This window comes from Diachasmimorpha longicaudata, chromosome 13 (assembly GCF_034640455.1).
Source record: "Diachasmimorpha longicaudata isolate KC_UGA_2023 chromosome 13, iyDiaLong2, whole genome shotgun sequence".
Taxonomy (NCBI): domain Eukaryota; kingdom Metazoa; phylum Arthropoda; class Insecta; order Hymenoptera; family Braconidae; genus Diachasmimorpha; species Diachasmimorpha longicaudata.
Window position 1 is genome coordinate 3,119,842 of NC_087237.1, and position 19,325 is coordinate 3,139,166.

Below are 19,325 nucleotides of genomic sequence, written 5' to 3' on the forward strand. Positions count from 1 at the left end.
TAAATAAATCATTTCATCTGACATAAACGCGAAAAAAAAACACCTAATTCACTTCGAACCCAAATAATTCAATCATTTTCACTTCTGGCAAATTTTTTCCGACAAAAAATCCAATCATGATATTGTTCATCATCATCTCCAAGCGAATAATCTCCCGATAGCTTCCCTGGTCGTTCATTACCCCATTCCACCTCCACAACTGTCATTATAGATTATATTTATGGCCCCCCCACGCCCAAAAATAACGACATAGACACTAACGTATCCCATAAAAAAAACTTCAATCATAAACTCACCGATGCCCTCAACGACTCAATCGAGCAGCTGATAAAGAAATCATTACCATGCTTGGTTGTCCATAACATTCACTACCCCAGCAATAATTCTCAAGGTACCAACGGCACTCCTCGCACGATCGACTGCTCGCTGGGGAGCCGAGCCCCAAGTGCAGTACCCCCCTGGTTCAAATTAAAGAAATTTATACCAGTCATAAGACAATGAGTGAGAAGGCTACAAAAGGCGGGGGGAGGGGGAGGGAGAGAGTGTATTTTCATGGACAATCTTCTGGCACTTGGAGATCCAATTTCCTTCGGCTCGTGTAACGGTGGCCCATTAGTTCCATGCTGGGGGCACGCGTGTGCCATATGGCTTGACGTCTTATGCCATTGGCAGTGAATGTTCATTGACTGTCTCGATCGAATTCTAACGAATTCCACGAGGACGTCCCGTCCACGCGCGATTAGTCAGCGAGCATTTGTCGGTCTTCGGTTGATATTTTTCGGGGGCCCTATGATCGATACATCCGCTGTTCGCTGAGGGCATCTGGACGCGGAGAAAAAAATAGGAGGAGTGGGGTAAAATAGAACACCTTCAATGGTCAATAACAGGGAAGCCACAGAGTGGGGTTAACGGATTTTATTTATTTAAAAAATTGAGGAGAGAGTTCAGAGAGAAAAGGAACCGCTGAGGTGGACGCAATCAATCCCAAGTTATTGACGATTGAAGAAACATTTTTTGCGATTGAATAATTGTTGATAGTTGAGTTAATGAAAATTCTGTGAAGTCAATTGGAGAGTGAGGAAAAAAGGCACACGCGAAATGACCGTTCGGAAGTGAGTCGCTAATTTTTTTTTGCGATAAAAAAAATGTTGGGCAGAATGAAGACAAAAACCATTTCCCACTGGTTTTCTGTGCGTACGGTTCCGACCAACCAAAAGTAAAAGAGAAATTATACAGCGCAAAGAGCGTAAATGTGACTGTTTTTTTACGGGGCATAAATTTCAAGCGGTTGCAACCGCGGGAAAGTTTGTTCGTTACAAACACCAAAGGAAATGCACACCGCATCTCAGTTGCAGGTGAAGTTTTTACATCGGCTTCTCTGAACACTTCGACACGACTGACCGATCGTGAGACGGTGCTCTTGATCGTCTATGACTTACACGTGTATACACACGTTAGGGTGCTGTAAGTACCGGAAAATATTAGCTGCAGTACAACGGGTTCATGTGGGGTAGCCGAGTACAATTCCCCGCCCCTGATCGGCAGGTCTCTGACATGCATATTTATGCACATAAGTGTCTATGCTAATTGTTGTTTCGGAATAATTTTAATAATATTTATTAGTGTTTATTTGGAACAATGGGAGGTATTTTAATGATGATTATTCCTCTCCGATCCACACGGACCGAAATTTTAGATAAAAATTGGATCTTTTGAGAGCGAAACGAGGAACGAATGTTAATTTTATCCAAAAAATTAGCCTCCGAAGTCTAATTTTTCCAACGAAATTTGACCGAAAAAGTTGTTGATTATCATTTCGTCCCACGTTTCGCCCTCCAAAGGCCTAATTTTTACCCAAAATTTCTCTGCGTGCACGCAGTGACGAATTACCCCCAAAAATATCACCATAAATTTCGCCGATTGCAGGTGATCATCAACGATACGCAAATACATTCACGGATGTGGCTTTTTAGCCCGTGACCAGCCAACATATTGGGGGCTGCACGCTTTACTGAGCCTCCACTTGTACACTTGTGCATATCAAACTCAAAAAACCTCACCAGGATAGTAATTGAAATGGGGTGGGTGATGTTTTTAGCGGGGGTTGCCCCGTGAATTTCACCTGAGTTATAAATATGTTAATTTATATCACACTGGACTGTGTGTAGTCGAGCATCCTTCCTCTTCCTTTCTCTACCCCCTACAACCACCCCGGAAGCACTCCACTGGGGTTCCTCCGAGTAAAAAAAATATTGAAAATGTGGGGATTCCTTGGCTACCTGCGCGAAATGCTAATCTAGTATTATATATTTTTTTAATTCTGGTTTTCTAATTATTTCAGGTAATTTACGATTTTTTATGTTTTGAAGTCTTGCATATGCAGAACAGAACGGTGTCGTAAAAAGTTATATGTGTAGTGCATGGCTGCACATGTTTATTTTCTTTCTTCACATTTACTAAAGAGAAAAATATTTCTTAAACTAAAAAAATATCTATTCCTTCAGATTGTCCTTCAAAAGGGCCTTATCAGTGAATCAAACCAATAAAAGTGATAATTGGTCAAAACCCTGGGGTTTCCATTATCATAAAAAATCAGCAAAAAGTTTAATTCAACAAATAGTAACGAAAAATTCTCGAGAATTTTTTTTTATTGAATAATTTATGACTGGAATAAATAAATAAAAGATCGATTGATGCAGGGCAAATGGATTTGGAGATATCAGGGAAATGGCTGGCCCATTTATCAAAAAATTTCCCTGAAGTGAAAAGGAGATGTGATAATTACATTTTCGCCAGTTCCCCTCCGAATAATCTATTGATTATATCGCGTTTATCCTCAATCCTCGCTGTTTCCTCTCATTTACAAGAACTCAAGGATCGCAATTTCATCCTTCCACCCGTTAGGATGGAAACGGTGAAATAATTCCCACTTATTCGTGCACTACATCGTGCAGTTGCTGACAAACACGCGTATCGCAATTTGGTGTACAGAAGCGAAATAAATAATTCATACCCACAATTTGTGAATATTTTAAAATTAACGTGGAGACAGGGGCTGCACGGTGCGTTCTAGTTCAGGGGGTTTTTCAAGATTTCAGCGGGGAAATCGTCATAAGGACACATGTGTCACGCACCGGGGCCCTTTCAACATTTATAATCAAATCACATCCGGTTTGGGAACTGTCACGGGAAATGTGCGTATTTGAAATTTAGAATAATAATTGGTTGGTCTTGTGGGGAGGTGGAGGACGGGGGTTGAAGGGCCCTCGGATTTTTGTCCACATGGTACGTGATTAATTCAAGAATAAATAAATGAGCCTGTGGTTTTTGGTTCAGTTTGATTAACGGAAAAATCATGCTTCCGGTGCACGTGCTCAACAATCATGGGAAAATGTCGGATATTTGGGAAGTCATTAATCAGACTTTTGGAGAGGCAACTGATAACCAATCACATGCCATTTGTCAATTAGAAAAAATAGTGTGTTAGAAATTTTTAGTGTGGGCTTATTTTAATTTATTCGATCTGAGGACTAATCTAAGGGTCAACGTGATTATTCGAAGGGAGATTCACAGGTGAAAAACTTTTTCGTTAAAAGAAAAAATGACTTCGAAAAAAATTGTTGAATTCTATTTGTCCGTCAATTTTACCCCAAAAATCTGATTTCGTGGATCATAATTTTCTGCGGACACTCAAAATTTACCAAAGATTTCTCTCAGTGTAAATGTCCCCGGTAAATGAGTGATTATCGCGAATTACGTAAGTAGTTCCGTAATTTTCACTGAATATTCCTCTCCGTGTGCCGAAATATTGATAAATTCCTGTTATTCCTTCCCCAGAGGCCGAGCCCCGCGTCTAAATTTATAAAATTGCATCCAACTTATTTTTATTCTTCCCGAATTCAGTGAAACTGTTATTTCACCTTGACAAGCAGTCCCAGCTTTTTGATAAATGCGTCTGTATTATTATTTGCTCTGCGCCGTGCTCGTGTAATATTGATGAATATCCAAAAACCAAGAGGAGTTCACTACGAGCCGCGGGCTGATAAAAAAGTGGTGTAATTAATCGTGCATATGGTATGAGGAACAATATTAATATTGTTCTTGTGACTCAATGACGTGATGCTGGCATATTGAGGAATAAATTCTGAATGGGTAATACGATATCGATGATCCCTCGATCGTTTCAAGATGAACATGCGATGAGCAGATGACACAGAAATTTGATCGCGATTGGAACTGGTGTCACGGGTTGCGTATGGTGGGTTCTCGTGTATCAAAAGGGCAATAAAAAATAAAAATAACCGAAATTTCAGTGAAAAAAAAAATTACACGTACGACGTGTGGACTGATCGATCCAACAATTACATGAAAACGATGATTTTCACATAAATATAAAAAAAAAACACCCGTTATAATTTTTTATGACAGCCCTCCCCTTTCCTAATCACAACCCCCTTGTAATTTTCGATTTTCGATTACTCATGTGATAACATTAATCAAGTACTTGTGTCCACACGGCAATTGGGTCCCCAGTACCTAGTAATCGTCACAGTACGTACTACTTAACCCGCTGCGAAGCAAACGTTGGCGGTATTGTGGCTAACCACTGGTCTGTGAATGAAAGGGGTGTGCGATGTTCTCTATTATGGATTCAAGCAGATGGTCGATCAAGAAGTAATGACTCTCCAAATCGATCACTGGAAAATAAATCTGTTCGTTAGATCTCCACTGAGATCTCTATCATTCCTTTTGTTCACGAGTAACCGGTGGTGTTTCTTTTACTATGAGCAACGAAAAACAGATCGACGGCTCCCTCAACGCTCATGGATGAGTCCGCCTCGCCTCCCGAAAAGTCGATTTTAATGATCGACTTCGTTGGCAACGGAAACATCTGCTTCGGTCAGAAACCTCAACCTTGGAAATATTGCACAAACGTGATGTGACGTTTAGGGTGAATTATTTCTCGGGAATGGTCTTTCAGCGAGAATTTTGAAATCGGTTGGAAGGCTAATGAGCAGTTCCACAAAATGCGGGTGTAGTGCCTAGGAAAAGGTCGATTCAGGCCCTGAATCGATGACAAAACGGTCTTTTGTGGATGAAAGTACAGGACAACTACTTTACTCTGCGTTATTATGTGGAGAGAAAGAAAATTCAGGCGAGTTTGGTGTCAGTTTTTTTCAATGACAACGAACTTGAATGATTTGGGCCTTTTTGGCGATTGGAAACGATCTTTAGAAGAAAACATCTTTGACAGTCAACTTTAAAAGCCCTCCGCGAGAGAATTGCGGAAGATTTTAGCGAAACAGTTTTTTAAAATCTTCTGTTGGATTATGGGATTGAATTAAACAACATTTCAGTTTGTATTTTATTCTCTATTCGCGACTCTACTTTCGTCAGGAGATATGTTACTCTACAGACTCTCAAGACAGACTAAACTCACAGATAGTAGAGCCTTATATTGGGCCTTTTGGACCAGAACATTTCCACCCCCAAAAAGCTTTTTATTTCTAATCACACGGCCACTTCTAGTCGCCAAATGTCGCTCAGAAAAGCGGGTAATAAAACTTTTCTCTCTTTTTATATAGTCGGGGCCCTACCGCAATAAAACTAGAACATATTTCCAGAGGAGACAGAGTGAATTTTGTACTTGGCAAACCCCCAAAAATTCAACATCTTCAGAAGGAATGTTTTTAAAGAGAAAAGTTTCGACTCGTGATTCTTTTTACCTAAAAAGATAATAGCAACATCGAACTGAAGGCAAATGAATAAATCATCTGGAATAATAGTTTGCTGTCTTCTCAAGAGACTACACTAAAAGCCACAAACAATGCCAATCTTTTCGCGGTTGGATTACACAAGTGCGCATGTTATTACTGAGTTATGATATGTGTGGTTTGACAAGAGCCCACGGATGGTGCCGGGTTGGCCAATTCCACAAGGTCAAGGAGTGCACCTTTGCGATTCAGAGAAGTGACAATGGGGACATTAATATGTCATTGTGTCATATTTGATTGTCTTCGCGGGTACTTAGAAAATTACGTCACCCTGGGTTAGGCGAATTGTGTCAATGTGTCGAGATCATTAGGGCGTGGATGATACACTCATAGTGGAAAAGTAGGACTGGGGATGAGACTGGACAAAACGAGACTTCAAAGACCATTCTCTCGGTCTCGCCTCAAAAGCCCACTTCCAAAATCACCGAAAAATAAATAAAACGATAACCGGAGCCCATACGCACACGCTGAAAAAGGAATAAATTCTCGTGAACATTTTATTTAACCATCCTTCCATTTTTTAATAACGAAAACAATTGGCCAACTTTTTATGATTAAAAAACGAACGGATGAAAAAAAATTGAATGAATGAATATTCCTAACGGGACATCAACTTCAATGCACCGCGCGTATCGAACATAACGGTAACTCCTCCAATATATTTAATTAAAAAACAATGCGCGGGTCTCGTAACTTTTGTTTATCGGAAAAAAAAAAATCATATACCCTGAAGCAGTAGTTATCCATTCATCCGTGGAGATAATAGACGCCAGCTGTGGCTATCAATGAAGTTGGCCACTCTGGGGGATGATTAAAAAGCTGGACAAACCGTGAGCCGATAAAACGCACGTCACGGTGCAAAGCTGTCCCACGGGTGCGTCCAACCACTTCCGATTTATAAACCCCAGCAAAGGTGCGCATGGAAAACAGTTATGCGGTTGCATTAAAGGTCTGTACTCTTCTTGTTAATACCGCGTACAGGCGGTATAATTATTCTGTTGGAGAGACGATCGATACGACATGAACGGAGAGAAATATTCCATAAAAAAATGACAATGAAATGAAAATTAAAAATTTACAGTGACGATGAGGAAGTGGTATTGAAAATTTTTTTAATCTTTAAAGAATTCAATTTTTGATTGAATTTCCATCCCCGGGACAAACCAGGACTTCGAGATTGGGATACGATACGATTTTTTAAATACTTTTTGCTCTAGTCATGCAGAGAAGGGACGTATTGATTACATTTTTTGTTCTCCCTCTGATTTTTTTTTTATACTCCAATTTCGTTTAATTCCCGCACCAATATTTTATCGGGAAATATATAACCAAAGTCATTACAATAATCACATGATATCGAAGGAACCCCAATTACGGAATGCGTGTGGTATCCGCGAATCGGAAAACGATGAGCGTTATCAGACTAAAATTTTTTACCAGCAATTCATATTTTGAAGGTGGGGAGGAAATAATATTGGGTATGATAGAGGTGAGGTCTTGAATAACGACTGGCTTCGCCCAGTAATTTTCAGTTTTTCTGCAACAGCCAAATCGTCCGGATCCGCGGCTAGTCTATTCACCTGTGTCAATAGTGCTGATTGTTCGATACCCCATTCGCATTCAATTTTTATCGTGAAAGTTAGTGAACGATAATTATAAACTGATCAATCGTACTTCGCAAACTACAGCTCCGTCGAGTTTGTCTGTGTCATGAAGTGTTGATGAACGTATTTTGTTTATTGATCGAGTAAATATGGGGAAGATGTGGGTGTTGTTCCTCTTCGTTTTGATTAGTGCAATCCAAGGTATTTTGAGACACATCAGAAGCGATTTATTTTCACTTTATGATTTCATTGAAGTTAGTCAATACATGGAAATTTCCCCGGTCAAAAACCCACCCCACCCACCCCAATCATATGAAGCACACATACCACGTCCAAATCATTACCATAGAACTGAATCCCTCACGAGAATAAACATAAATACCCACTTCATCAGCATATCCTATAAGAAAAGAAACCTAATCGTCGGTCGGCTTATCATGCTCGCAGCTATAAGAAAATGGTGGAAGAAGGCTGATGAAAAAATATTGGCGCCAGTAAACGTAATTTACTTATAGCTGTAGAAGACATTAGAGTGCAGGCTTTAATGTAGGGGTGAGGGTAACGAGGTTGAGGACAAGGCCGTGAGCAAGAATTTTCCTCGCTTATGGCCTTGACGCCAACCCCTGGTACAACGGTAATTAGGCCTGAAGTGAAGAAGCGTCTGGTGTGGTCCAGTCTGAAAAAAAAATTGCGCTTCCGTTTCTCACTTTCTTGTTCCGAGGCAGAAATACCGGGGATAATTGATTTTGTCTGATGTAGTTTTTAGTGTTTGGGAAGCGGACTGAATCGATTCCCATTGTTGAATCAACTTTCGCCATTAAAGTGTCGGTTTTTGAATGATATTCACTGTTGTGATGATCAGAATCTTCCATTCATACATCTGCGTCTCGTTTTATTGCAGTGAATCGACTGCTTTGTGAAGAGGAAAAGACAATGGCCAAATCATCGAGCGCTGCTACTGGATCAGAATCATCAGCAGTTTCTGCGAGTTCTCACATTCATGACATAAGTACGGTACTTGCTCACAACGATACAGTAACCAAAGATGATCATAATGTCACGATTGGAGAAACCGGAAGCCATGAATCAACGCCAGCTGTCAACAGCACGACTGGGGCAACAGTAGGAACCAGCAAGTCTCGACTGAGTTCCAATGGGACATCTGAAGCTGCTGCGAATTCAACATCGGGATTAATCCCAACAACTGGACCTCCATCTTCCAGTAATAGTACTGCTAACACTGCTTCGGTAGGACACACCCTTGCATCAACCACAGCAGAGCCTGGAACTGCAAATCAGACGACGATAGCCCATCAAAGTATTAAAATTTCTAATGACACGTTGATGGGGAATTCGACTGGGCAATCGACGAAAGCAGGATCATCAACATTATCACATGATGCATCGTCTACAACCCCCATCCTAAGGAACGGAACCACTACCCCATCGCCTGGAACCACTACCGAGGTGCCTTCAACGACTCAGAGTCAACAGGCATCGAAAACAACACAGCACAGTTTATCTGTTGATCCTTCAAATTCCACAGGATCTCATCTTCCATCGACTACGAAGAGTCCTGGCACAACGCACTTTCCAACAAATTCAACTACGACACATTCAACACAGACACTGCATAACTTCACTGCTCCCTCATTGAAGAATGACAGTACATCTACGATTCCCTTAAATCAAACAACAATTATAAGTTCAGTGAACGTAACTACCTCAACTGCAACCCCCTCTGTTTCAACCGCAGTGAATAATTCAACTACAACTTCAGGTGAGTCCATGAAAATGATAAAATGATTATCTAATAAGAAAACCTAATCTAATTCCTGATAATGGAACTTCAGAAAAAATGCATATTACGAGTCCTGGACATCATGAGACAGGAGTGAATTCCACAGTTAATCATAATGTGACGGAAGGTGTTCATGTCAATGCAACAGCATTCGCGAACTCAACAGCATCAACTGTTCTACATAATTCAACATTGCATGTGAACGCGACAGGAACAACGCCTCTTTATAACTCTACAACTTCTGTTAACTCTACCACATCAACTCATTATAATTCTACAGTACTTGCCAGCTCCACAACCCCAACATCTCCCCATAACTCGACATCACATGTGAACACGACAACGCCAATTCCTCTTCGTAGTTCTACATTGCCTGTCAATTCTACCGCACCACCTATGCATCATAATTCTACATTATCTGCCAAAACTACGGCATCAACTCCTTTTCCTAATTCAACGTTGCCTGTCAACTCGACACCTCCAACACCTCTTTATAACTCTACAGTGTCTGTTAATTCTACGACAGCAACGCCCCTTCATAATTCTACATTGTCTGTCAATTCTACGACAGCAACTCCTCTTCATAATTCTACATTGTCTGTCAATTCTACGACAGCAATTCCTCTTCATAATTCTACATTGCCTGTCAACTCTACGACAGCAACTCTTCATAATTCTACATTATTTGTCAATTCTACGACAGCAACTCCTCTTCATAACACTACATTGCCTGTCAACTCTACGACAGTAACTCCTCTTCATAATTCTACATTGGCTGTCAATTCTACGACAGCAACTCCTCTTCATAGTTCTACATTACCTGTCAACTCTACGACAGCAACTCTTCAGAATTCTACATTATTTGTCAATTCTACGACAGCAACTCCTCTCCATAACTCTACATCACCTGTGAACTCTACAACATTAACAACTCCTATTCATCCATTGTCCACCAACGCAACCACGACTTCTGAATCTCACTGTACGTCGAGTCACCTGTCAACAACATCTCCTGAGAAATCATCAAAGGCGTCGCAGGACAGGACGAAGATCACGTCGGATGCTGTCTTCAATTTTAAGATCGAACACAATGACACAGGCAGACCGTGTCTGTTGTCAAACATGACCATTGACTTGACAGTGTTGTACAAGAAGTCCGATAAATCGGTGAGTTCGACTAATTTTTGATAAATTTTGGTTGCTATCCCATCAAATAAATAATTTCCATCATTATCGTATTCGGTCGATTCTCTGCACCCCAACTGATCATAAATTTGATCCTTCAGATTTCGAAGGGCTCTCTACACGTACCTACCACAGCTGCATCGAACGGAACATGCGATCAACAGAATGCCCAACTGATGCTCATTTGGAAAGAGAAAGGAAAGTCGAAAGCGAAACGGGCAGTTGCCTCTCCCAATATCACTCTGGATCATGGAGAACATAATATCTTGGTATTCAATTTCATCAATGACGGGAAGACCGCTAAACTTGACAAGGTTGAGGCAACAATCTACCTCGATAAATACAACTTCCCAAACTCCACAGGTCAGAAGCTCATACCTTCAGGACAATAACTATCGCACAATAAAATGAATTCATAATTTTTTTTATCGATAGAAAAAACTCTGAGAGGAGAGTCACCCTCGGGTCTCGGATTGATTGGAGCTAAAGTCAATGCTGGGGCTTATGTCAGCAGTGTTCCCGTTGCTGTGACAGCAGGCGACGTTGATATCGCCATCAGAAGAATTGTATTGATAGCTTTCGACTCCAAAAGAAAGCCTCCTTCTGCTGAAGGTAATTTCCAGTGACAAAACTTGAGATGAAGTTCGGTAACATAATTATCTTAATCATCAGATCAAATCGATGATTATTATCAATATTTTTTTACTTCATGTTGAGCTGAGAGCTGCCAATCAGAAGCAAGAGTAAATCTAGGCGCAGTCATCGGAGGATTCATCGGAGTAGCACTGATAATCTGCTTCGCAATGTACCTCATATCAAGACGAAAAAAAAATTCATTCCGATCATCGCAGATCCCGTGAATGTTCTAAATATCAATAATTCAATTCCAGTTACGGAACTATAAGTTCGTATCTGATACCCAAGTGAAATTGAAGTACATTATGTAGTAATTTTGTACGTCATAAAAAATGTTAGCTAGTGAGTCTTAATTTCGTCACTCCGCGTATTTGTAATCAATATTAATATTCATATAATCAATAGCTGATACGATCTGATACCAAATAAATTGATAATTAAATATTATACCGCAATTAATTGAGTGAATTTATTTATTGACTCTCCCAGAAGTAAAATGATTTCCACTATACAGTGGAGGAAAAAATTTGTAAAGAATAAAATTCTTTGGCCAATGAGAATCGATTTACATCGATCATACAATTTCTACTTTATTATAAATTTCTTCTATCACCGTCAGTAAAGAAATGATACATTAGGAACCATCTGTACCAATTAAAAGCGCAACAAGACGTCATCTGGACTTAATGTCCCAGTAAATAAAAATTTTTGTCATACTTCCAACTGTCGCATTACAAACAGCTACTCAGATGCATTTGATAACTCAATTTTCTATTCCTCATTTCCATTTTTACACTTTTATTGTTTTCTAGCGGCTCTCAATATGACGCTAGAGATTCCATTACGCATGTGGTGCAACAATTTATGGGAAAGTCACATGGTGCATCGACCACAATGCTGTCGATGACAACTGGTCGTCCTGTTTAGGTCGGTCACTGACCTTTACGGTCATTTGCATCCCTGGGACTAATTAAACGACCCAATTCACATTTTCCCCGGGGCTCATCCGCATTCCAGGGCGATATTATGCTAAAGTCGTTCACATAGAGGGGAACACCAGCAGTAGATTCTCGCGTACAAAAATTTTTATTCCCTGAAGATCTTTCAAAAATCATAAGAATCATCAGACCTCCAGGAGCTCTTCCTGGTGACCCAAAAAGATTCTTTGGAAGATTTTCGGGGATCAATTACTATTTTCTGAAAATTCCCCGCAGAAAATGGGTGAGCGTACCATGTAACCAACTACAGCTGTTCAAAAAATAACCACTTTCCAGACATTTCGTAAAATCCCATAAAAGTTTCAATCGCGCAACTCGATGAAGCACGAAATTGCCGGGGGTTGGCTAATTATTGTGAGAAACTCGAATGCTGCAATGTAAAACATCGCACTGCCCGCACAATTCCCACAGTAAAAAGCCCGTCCGGAGGATTATTCGACAGGAAACAACAATCGATACAGTAATTCAAAACCCCCCGGGATTGGATGTGTAATCCTCCCTTCTTGTTAATTAACAAAAAATCACTAACATCTGCCTAAACCTGAACGCGGATATCCAGGTGCTAAATGAGGGGTGTGGCAGTTACCCCATCGTTAACTCGTGTTTCCAACTGATAACGCATCTATCGGAGACCAGCATCTCAATAAACCCACCGATTGTTACTATTAAAATCCGGTGACATGGGGTTTTTTCTCCATTGAAAAATTCCCTGAATTTTTTCCCTAGATTTTTTTTCCTCTCGTTAATTTTCCTCACATGTAATCCATCATGAGAAATAAATTTCGGGCAATTTTTATGAATACAGAAGAGGGCTACATGTCTTGTTCACTAATTGACTTCCATTTTTTTTCTCTATGAGAGGGAAGGTAAACAGATGTTGACATACCATCCAAGCACTGTCCAGTTATCTATAACAGATAGCGGCACCATTGTGGGGGGCCGATATTAATATGATGGTCCAAATTAATGGGGGGCCGATGCAGTTCACACGATGATCAGGCAGATGACGCGATAAATATTTAAATTTACCTTCTAAAAGGGGTAATTGGGGTGGGCGTATCCGTGACGAGTTCAACCGGTGATATCCTGAACTGTTCGTTACACCAAATCGCTGGTATTATTTGGTTCCCAGCGCCATATGCGACTAGATCAAATAGTACATTCCACGTGTGTGTGTTCCGAGTGCAATATTTATGTGAACAAACTCGTCCAGAGACAGTTCTCTTGTCTCCTCAAAATGGGAAAAACTAAATTTTCCTGGGAAGGATTTGTCTTCTGAAAATCTTTTTAAATCACTAAAAACTTTTCCCGAATAATCTTCGAAATTTGGAGTCTTCCAATAATGACTTTAGCTTTTTTTCAAAGCGCCCTTTATCCATTTTTTATTCTCTGACTAGCCAAAATTACGATTTTCCAAAAAGCCGTTATTTACCCCGAAATATACCGGAAGTTATGGAATAGAATACGCCCATCTGTTACGGTACTTTATTGTAAAATGTGGGGCAATAAAAACCTGGGAAAAATGTCATTTGTTTCGAAATATATGAGCCCCGTATTTTCCGTTAATTAATACGCGAAGTCATTGTTTGTAAAATACAGAACAGGTGGGTAATGAGCGACGATTACAATCTATGAACTAGTGACATTTGTTGCGCTACAAAACGAACAACAAAGACAGTGCTCTGTTTGGAGGTGATTTCACACTCCTGAGATGAAGTGTTTCCTCGAGGTGAGCGAGGATGCCTTGGCAGGTGCCGAAAACTGTGTAAATTTGTACGCTAAATACACATAATGGCAGGTGTGCTCCTGTAGCACGCCATGGAGAGGATTATTCTCTTCTTCATTCCGGAACAAATAAGTGCACTCTGGTGAATGCACATTTCGGATAGTGATAATGACACAGGTATTCTTTTGAACGAATGCATGAATGATCCGGTTGTATTCCAGTGATAAATAATATTATTTCCCCGACGGTGCCTTTCTCATTATTGCACGAATTATTAAATAGGTTTTACTGGATATTCTTCTCCATAACGTGTCGAGGCTCCAGGATAAAATCCGACACGTCTTCCGTGTCATTACAATCCCCCCCCCAATTTCGTGACCCAAAGTATGCAAAACTCAGGTTCCTTTCCACCTCGAGGGTTACTTTTAAATGCCCGGAGTCAGTGGTTCACATGGATCTACCGGAGCTCGGAATTTTGGCGCCATAAAACCCCTCTGGACACGTGGGCTCGGTTCGATTGAGGGAAAAACAGGTCTCGCAGGGGTTGGTATAATTTTCTTGTAATTCGACTTACCGGCCCGGTTCTCAGCCCCTCAGCTGTGTCCAAGAGTGTTAACCGCACGTCAGTGTCATCTTGTACTTCCTTCTGGAGCTCGGGGGGTCCATATCCTGCTGCGAGAAGTACCTGGAGTTTCTGCAAATTACAGGCAATATAAATTTTTTCAAGTGCTAGTGAACCGACGATGACTGTCAAATATCACGTTGGTAAATTTTGGAAGAAATTCTGAACATTTTGGCTTGTAAAAAAAATAGTATTATGATTTTCATACTGGGAAAAAAATATATTGCTGAGGAATTTTTTTTTGGGAGAGTAATTTAGTTACTTAAAGGAGGTCAGAAATAGTTGACGCTGGCATTCATGATAATTGGAATCATTTGACTATATTTTTATGAATTATTGTTAATAATCCCCACAAACTAAAAATTGGCGGGAAAAGTTGCGGGTTCGCGCGCTTTTCCATTCCCAAATCAACCACATCTCCCTGGGAATTTATTTCCAGCCCTCTTCCTTAGCATCCGAAGAATCGAGCCACACGTTCACCTTGAGACTAATAGTTTTCCCTACCTGAAGAGCCTTTTGTCTCGAATGTGCTCGTCAGCTGTTAGCCCCTTGAGCCTGTTGCATCGCAACCCCCAGATCCCTTTAAATTTTAAAAGCCACATCTCGTACCTTCCCCACACCTCCCTGGATTCTCCTGACTTCTTCCAAAGGTGTAAACAAAACTTGTCTCGCAAGAGATGTGTGCGTGTGTGATGGGCAATGGATCCAAGAGGCCCCTGGGAAAGGTGGACGAAATTTCTAAAGAGGGTGAGCAAGTGTGTGTTGCGCATTGTGAGTCAGCACAGCAGGTCTTAAACTCCGTGAAATTTCTCCAGAACACCCTCAACCTCATTAATTTTGTATAGAATCTATACTGTGAATTGAAGGGACTGAGGAATTGCCCTGCACACAAAACCTGATTCCGACTGCAGGCGGAAGTGAAAGATGTGCCGAAAATACCGAATCCTTTAGAAGGAACATCATGATCATTTCGGCCTGAATAGGTCGCTGGGAGGCTTGACCGAATTGGATGAAGACCAACATCTTCTGTAGAAGGACAACAGCACTGATCGATGGGCCCCACATAGATTCCAAGGACATTGTTTGATCCAGACCTTTCTTCAGCATTTCTTCCCAAGTCTGTCTTTCCTATCATGAAAATTAATCTACTAGAGTTACTTTACCACTAAAATTTTTCCACGTGTCCAACACCTTCGACATTCCTAGCCAACAGTGAAGGAATCGGCACGCGTTCCAGACTTTGGCCACGCGACAAACTCCTATTTCTAAGAAGCCATTCGCAATCTCACTGGGGATATCCCTCGGTCCCTATTTTCCTTTAGCATCGGTAGATCCCGGTATCTCGACTACTGTCGGCATCTCAAAGAAGCCGCACACACGCGCTCAGAATTCTTCCGTTTCTCGGCCCACAAAGAGCACCGGAACATATAAAAAAGGTCTTCTTCCAACTTTTTTTAATACCCCTCACAGCCCCAGGAGAAAACGAGAAGAAGATTTCTAGCTGTATCTTCTCACAAAGTCGTAAAAAAAAATTCGATCCTGTTCAAACTTGTAACCACATCACTGACAATAAGTTTTATGATTTGAGGTGAGACGGTTATCAATGGTGCGTGCACGTGCGTTGTCTTTTCAGTCCTTTCTTCACCGCTAACGTCTTTCCATCGTTCCTCTCTTCTCTCTCCGGAGGAATGCCAACCACGAGCCAACGTCTTGGAAACACGAGGACGCAGATGGGATTGCGTTTAATGAAGTCTGGCCGGCTAGCACCTGCCACTTTCGAGAAGACCAACGGCCGTTACACAGCCTCGAGACACCGAAATTCCCGCGCGAATTGAATTGGACGTGGGAAAGGGAATTTTCCGATTGATTGAGTATTCGTTTATGAAAGGAATTTTCTTTATTTCAAACAAAAGTAATTGAACCAATCATTCGACACATGCACCGAAGATTCCCCTAACAGGAGTCAAATCTACTTCACCGACTTCTACTCTCACAAACGTAAACGCTAGTGCTACAGCGAGATACGCGGAAGCGTATCGGCCAAGTATATATTTCGAAACCTCCAACAAAACAGGCTGAGTGCTCACAAGTATCTATACACGACCCAACTACCCCTTCCACTACCTTCAAGACTAATTTCCGTAACTGAGTGAAAACGCGGCCATTTAAAGCAAAAATAAACTTAGTTACATTCCAAGTTACCTCGCCGAACAATTTCATGGGTTAACAGAGCTCGCTCAAACCATTACCATCTGGCCTCCTCCCTCAAACGTAAGGGATTGATACATTCTGCCGTTTGTAGATGTGGTCATCCGAGTGAGGACCTTGATTATGTCCTCTGGGGCTGTCCTCTCTATGAGGACAGTTCCAGAGGACTCAATAATTTTTAAAAGCCTTGAATAACAAATGTTTAGTAACTATAGACAATTTTCTAAAGAAATGTAATATAAATGTATAACTGCTCAACTCCTGACCATCTGATACCGAAAAACTAAATTCGCTAACTCCAAATTACTCCTGTAAATACATATTTGTAGCTTTATAAACCTATAGCTTTCAGCAGGCTTACATTTAAAAAAAAGGAACTTTCCATGACGGATTTTTTACTGAATGGTTTTCTCCCTACGCTTTTCCCCAATTTTTCAGAGGACATTGAACCCCTGATGAGCCGCGGGTATTTAAACGACAGCGACTCTCGCATGGATTTCAGGGGGAGGATCGACTTCCTCCTTGAGCGTGGTACGAGGTAATTCGAGATCCTGCGGGGGTTGCCAAGTGTCCTGAAGAGCGGAAGGGACTGAAGTGCACACGCTCACCACATACTGATCTTTAATTACTGCCACCTGGCTATTTATCCCGGAAGACATCATCCGAATGCCACTCGACCATTAACATCGCGAGACAAAAGTTCACGCGATGATGGGAGCGCAGGGAGATAAATTTTTAATAAATATTATAATCGTTCTAGAGACGTCTGTGACGAGTGATGCAGGAAATAATTACAACTCGAAATCTTGAACAAACCCCTCCGGACGTGATATCTCCCTCGGAACAACCCCAATCGAAATTGCCCCAGATCAGCCAAAAATGATTCAGCACTCTTCATCATAAATTTTAATTACCCTACATCTGGCGATTCCCGGTCAGGAGCGAAACGAATAATCGATGTATCCTATTCCCCCACACCCCCACGAACAAGATACCACCGGAGTATCTGCGGTAAATACGGTGTGCTAGGCGTGACCCATGTATTTTACGAGATCCTTCACAATCCAGCTGCTCCGTTGAGTGAGGTGGCTCTGTATTCAACACATCCACCAGCAAACGTGAATTCTCACCAGCCCCCGAAAATCTTATTATCTCACTCTATCCACCGGATTGCTCTTATGTGGTTCCTGCGATAGCCAGTGGAGATAGCAACAGGATCGCTGAAGGAAGGTTACCACGGGGTGGGAAGAGAGTGGGAGGAAGTGAACAGCTGGTGCTCAAAAAAGGGTCCTTTAAATGTAGACTGGTAAACTGTTCCCAACGGTTTTGAAATTTTTCCACTCTCGTTTCTTAAATTTGGAGAAGGGAATTCCATGTAGAAAAATTTTTGTCTGGGATGAGTTACCGTGATATAATATTGTTGATGATTGGGCACTAACGGAAGATTTGAAGTGCTCTGTGTAGACAGCCAGGTGGTGGGGCCTAAAAGGGTAGAGTTTCAATATTTCTCGATTTCTTTTCCTCTCAGTTGGTCCCTCCTACGATCTCCAAAACAGTTATTCCAATGCGGTTGTATTGAACCCTTCAATCTGCCGCATCAGCCAGTCAGCTGGCGATGATTTCCGTTCTTAATAATATTGTGAGCTGATGTATTGGATTTCTGTCTCTAAATATTGTTAAATATTGTTGATAAAGGGGCAGATTATGGAGAAGGAGAAGAAATTCGGCCAAGTAATACCGGATGAGCAGACGTGCCAGTACTGGTGACGCCCGATGAAATGAACAAATTTGTTGCCGGCCAGGTTTACAGTTGTCTCTGGAAGATCGAGTCATCTGGAGATGCTTTTAGCTCAGGAAAATAGCGACTTAATGTTTGCTGCGGTCAGCAAATAACCTGGTGCGCGGTAGAGGTGTATCGATGGCAACGAGGAGCAGACGCATTATCCCTCAGTTGCCAGGCGAAATTCATTGATCACCAGCTCTGCCTTTTCGCGTTGGACGCGAGGATCCAGGTCTGCAGCCGGTGCTTTCATTATTTTTGATGGACTTCTGTAGGTTTAACTGCTCCACAAAGGGATGCGCCGACCGATGGCTCGGGCGTGTTCAAAATATTACAAAGAACGCCTACGAATATTGCCGGGAGCTACTGTTTGCTTGTCGTCTTCGTCCTCTTTCTCTTCATCAGTTTGGGTGAATTGAGAATCATAACACAGAAAAAACCATCAGCCCACGCAGAACGAAATTTCTGGGAAATATTTGGGGGCCAGCACGAAGTGGCGAGGTAAAATGTCAGTGATTGCGTTTCCAAATGGCGCAATCGTTCCACAATTTTCTTGGATTCTCTCGTAATTTTGACTGGATATTTCTCTCCGGGTGTTTGCTCATCTGCCATGTGCTTTTCTGCAAAATTCGACGGTCTGTTTTCAATCTTCTTTTGGGAAATACGAGGGAGGGTAGAGAATAAAGAGACAACCCTTTTCAGTTTGTGACCGTGAGGTCCAGGTGATGCGACGACATTCATGGACCTATCGTTTTTCCCTTTCAAGCGATTCGAGGGTTTCTCATTCAGAAAATTGACAGCATACGAAATTATGCGTGTTGTGGTCCAACTTTCATATTTTTTCTCACGTTTTTCGAGGTTTGGATTTTACAAGATTGTCCGGGGGACCCTCCACAGGCAAAAAATTTCCTTCCTCGGTTTTTGAAGTTCGCTAATGTCCAGGACCATCAATGTCTTCATTTCCAACCGCGTGATTTTTCCCACATCATGT

At 41.4% G+C, this 19,325-nt stretch overlaps 2 protein-coding genes across 6 annotated transcripts in view; one reads left to right on the forward strand and one right to left on the reverse strand.

The window, feature by feature from the left end:
• Positions 1-19,325, reverse strand: part of LOC135168550 (uncharacterized) — a 62,306-nt gene that overhangs the window by 26,997 nt on the left and 15,984 nt on the right. For all 3 annotated transcript variants that reach the window (XR_010300054.1, XM_064132849.1, XM_064132850.1), the window contains exon 3: positions 14,299-14,418. Coding sequence is in view for 2 of the 3 variants with exons in the window: in XM_064132849.1 (XP_063988919.1) it covers positions 14,299-14,418 (120 nt within the window). In the remaining variant the exon portion in view is untranslated. The remainder of the gene's footprint in view (positions 1-14,298; positions 14,419-19,325) is intronic.
• On the forward strand, positions 7,292-11,524 carry LOC135168506 (uncharacterized). 3 transcript variants are annotated; one of them, XM_064132762.1, is made up of 6 exons: positions 7,292-7,579; positions 8,280-9,158; positions 9,232-10,346; positions 10,466-10,727; positions 10,800-10,975; positions 11,079-11,524. In XM_064132762.1, exons 1-6 carry the CDS (start codon positions 7,528-7,530, stop codon positions 11,109-11,111), a joined length of 2,517 nt encoding a protein of 838 aa, XP_063988832.1. In that variant the 5' UTR covers positions 7,292-7,527; the 3' UTR covers positions 11,112-11,524. The 3 variants fall into 3 exon arrangements, with proteins under 3 accessions (XP_063988832.1, XP_063988834.1, XP_063988831.1); XM_064132764.1 differs by having other exon boundaries at positions 10,800-10,976; positions 11,076-11,209; XM_064132761.1 differs by having other exon boundaries at positions 7,293-7,579; positions 10,800-10,976; positions 11,082-11,524.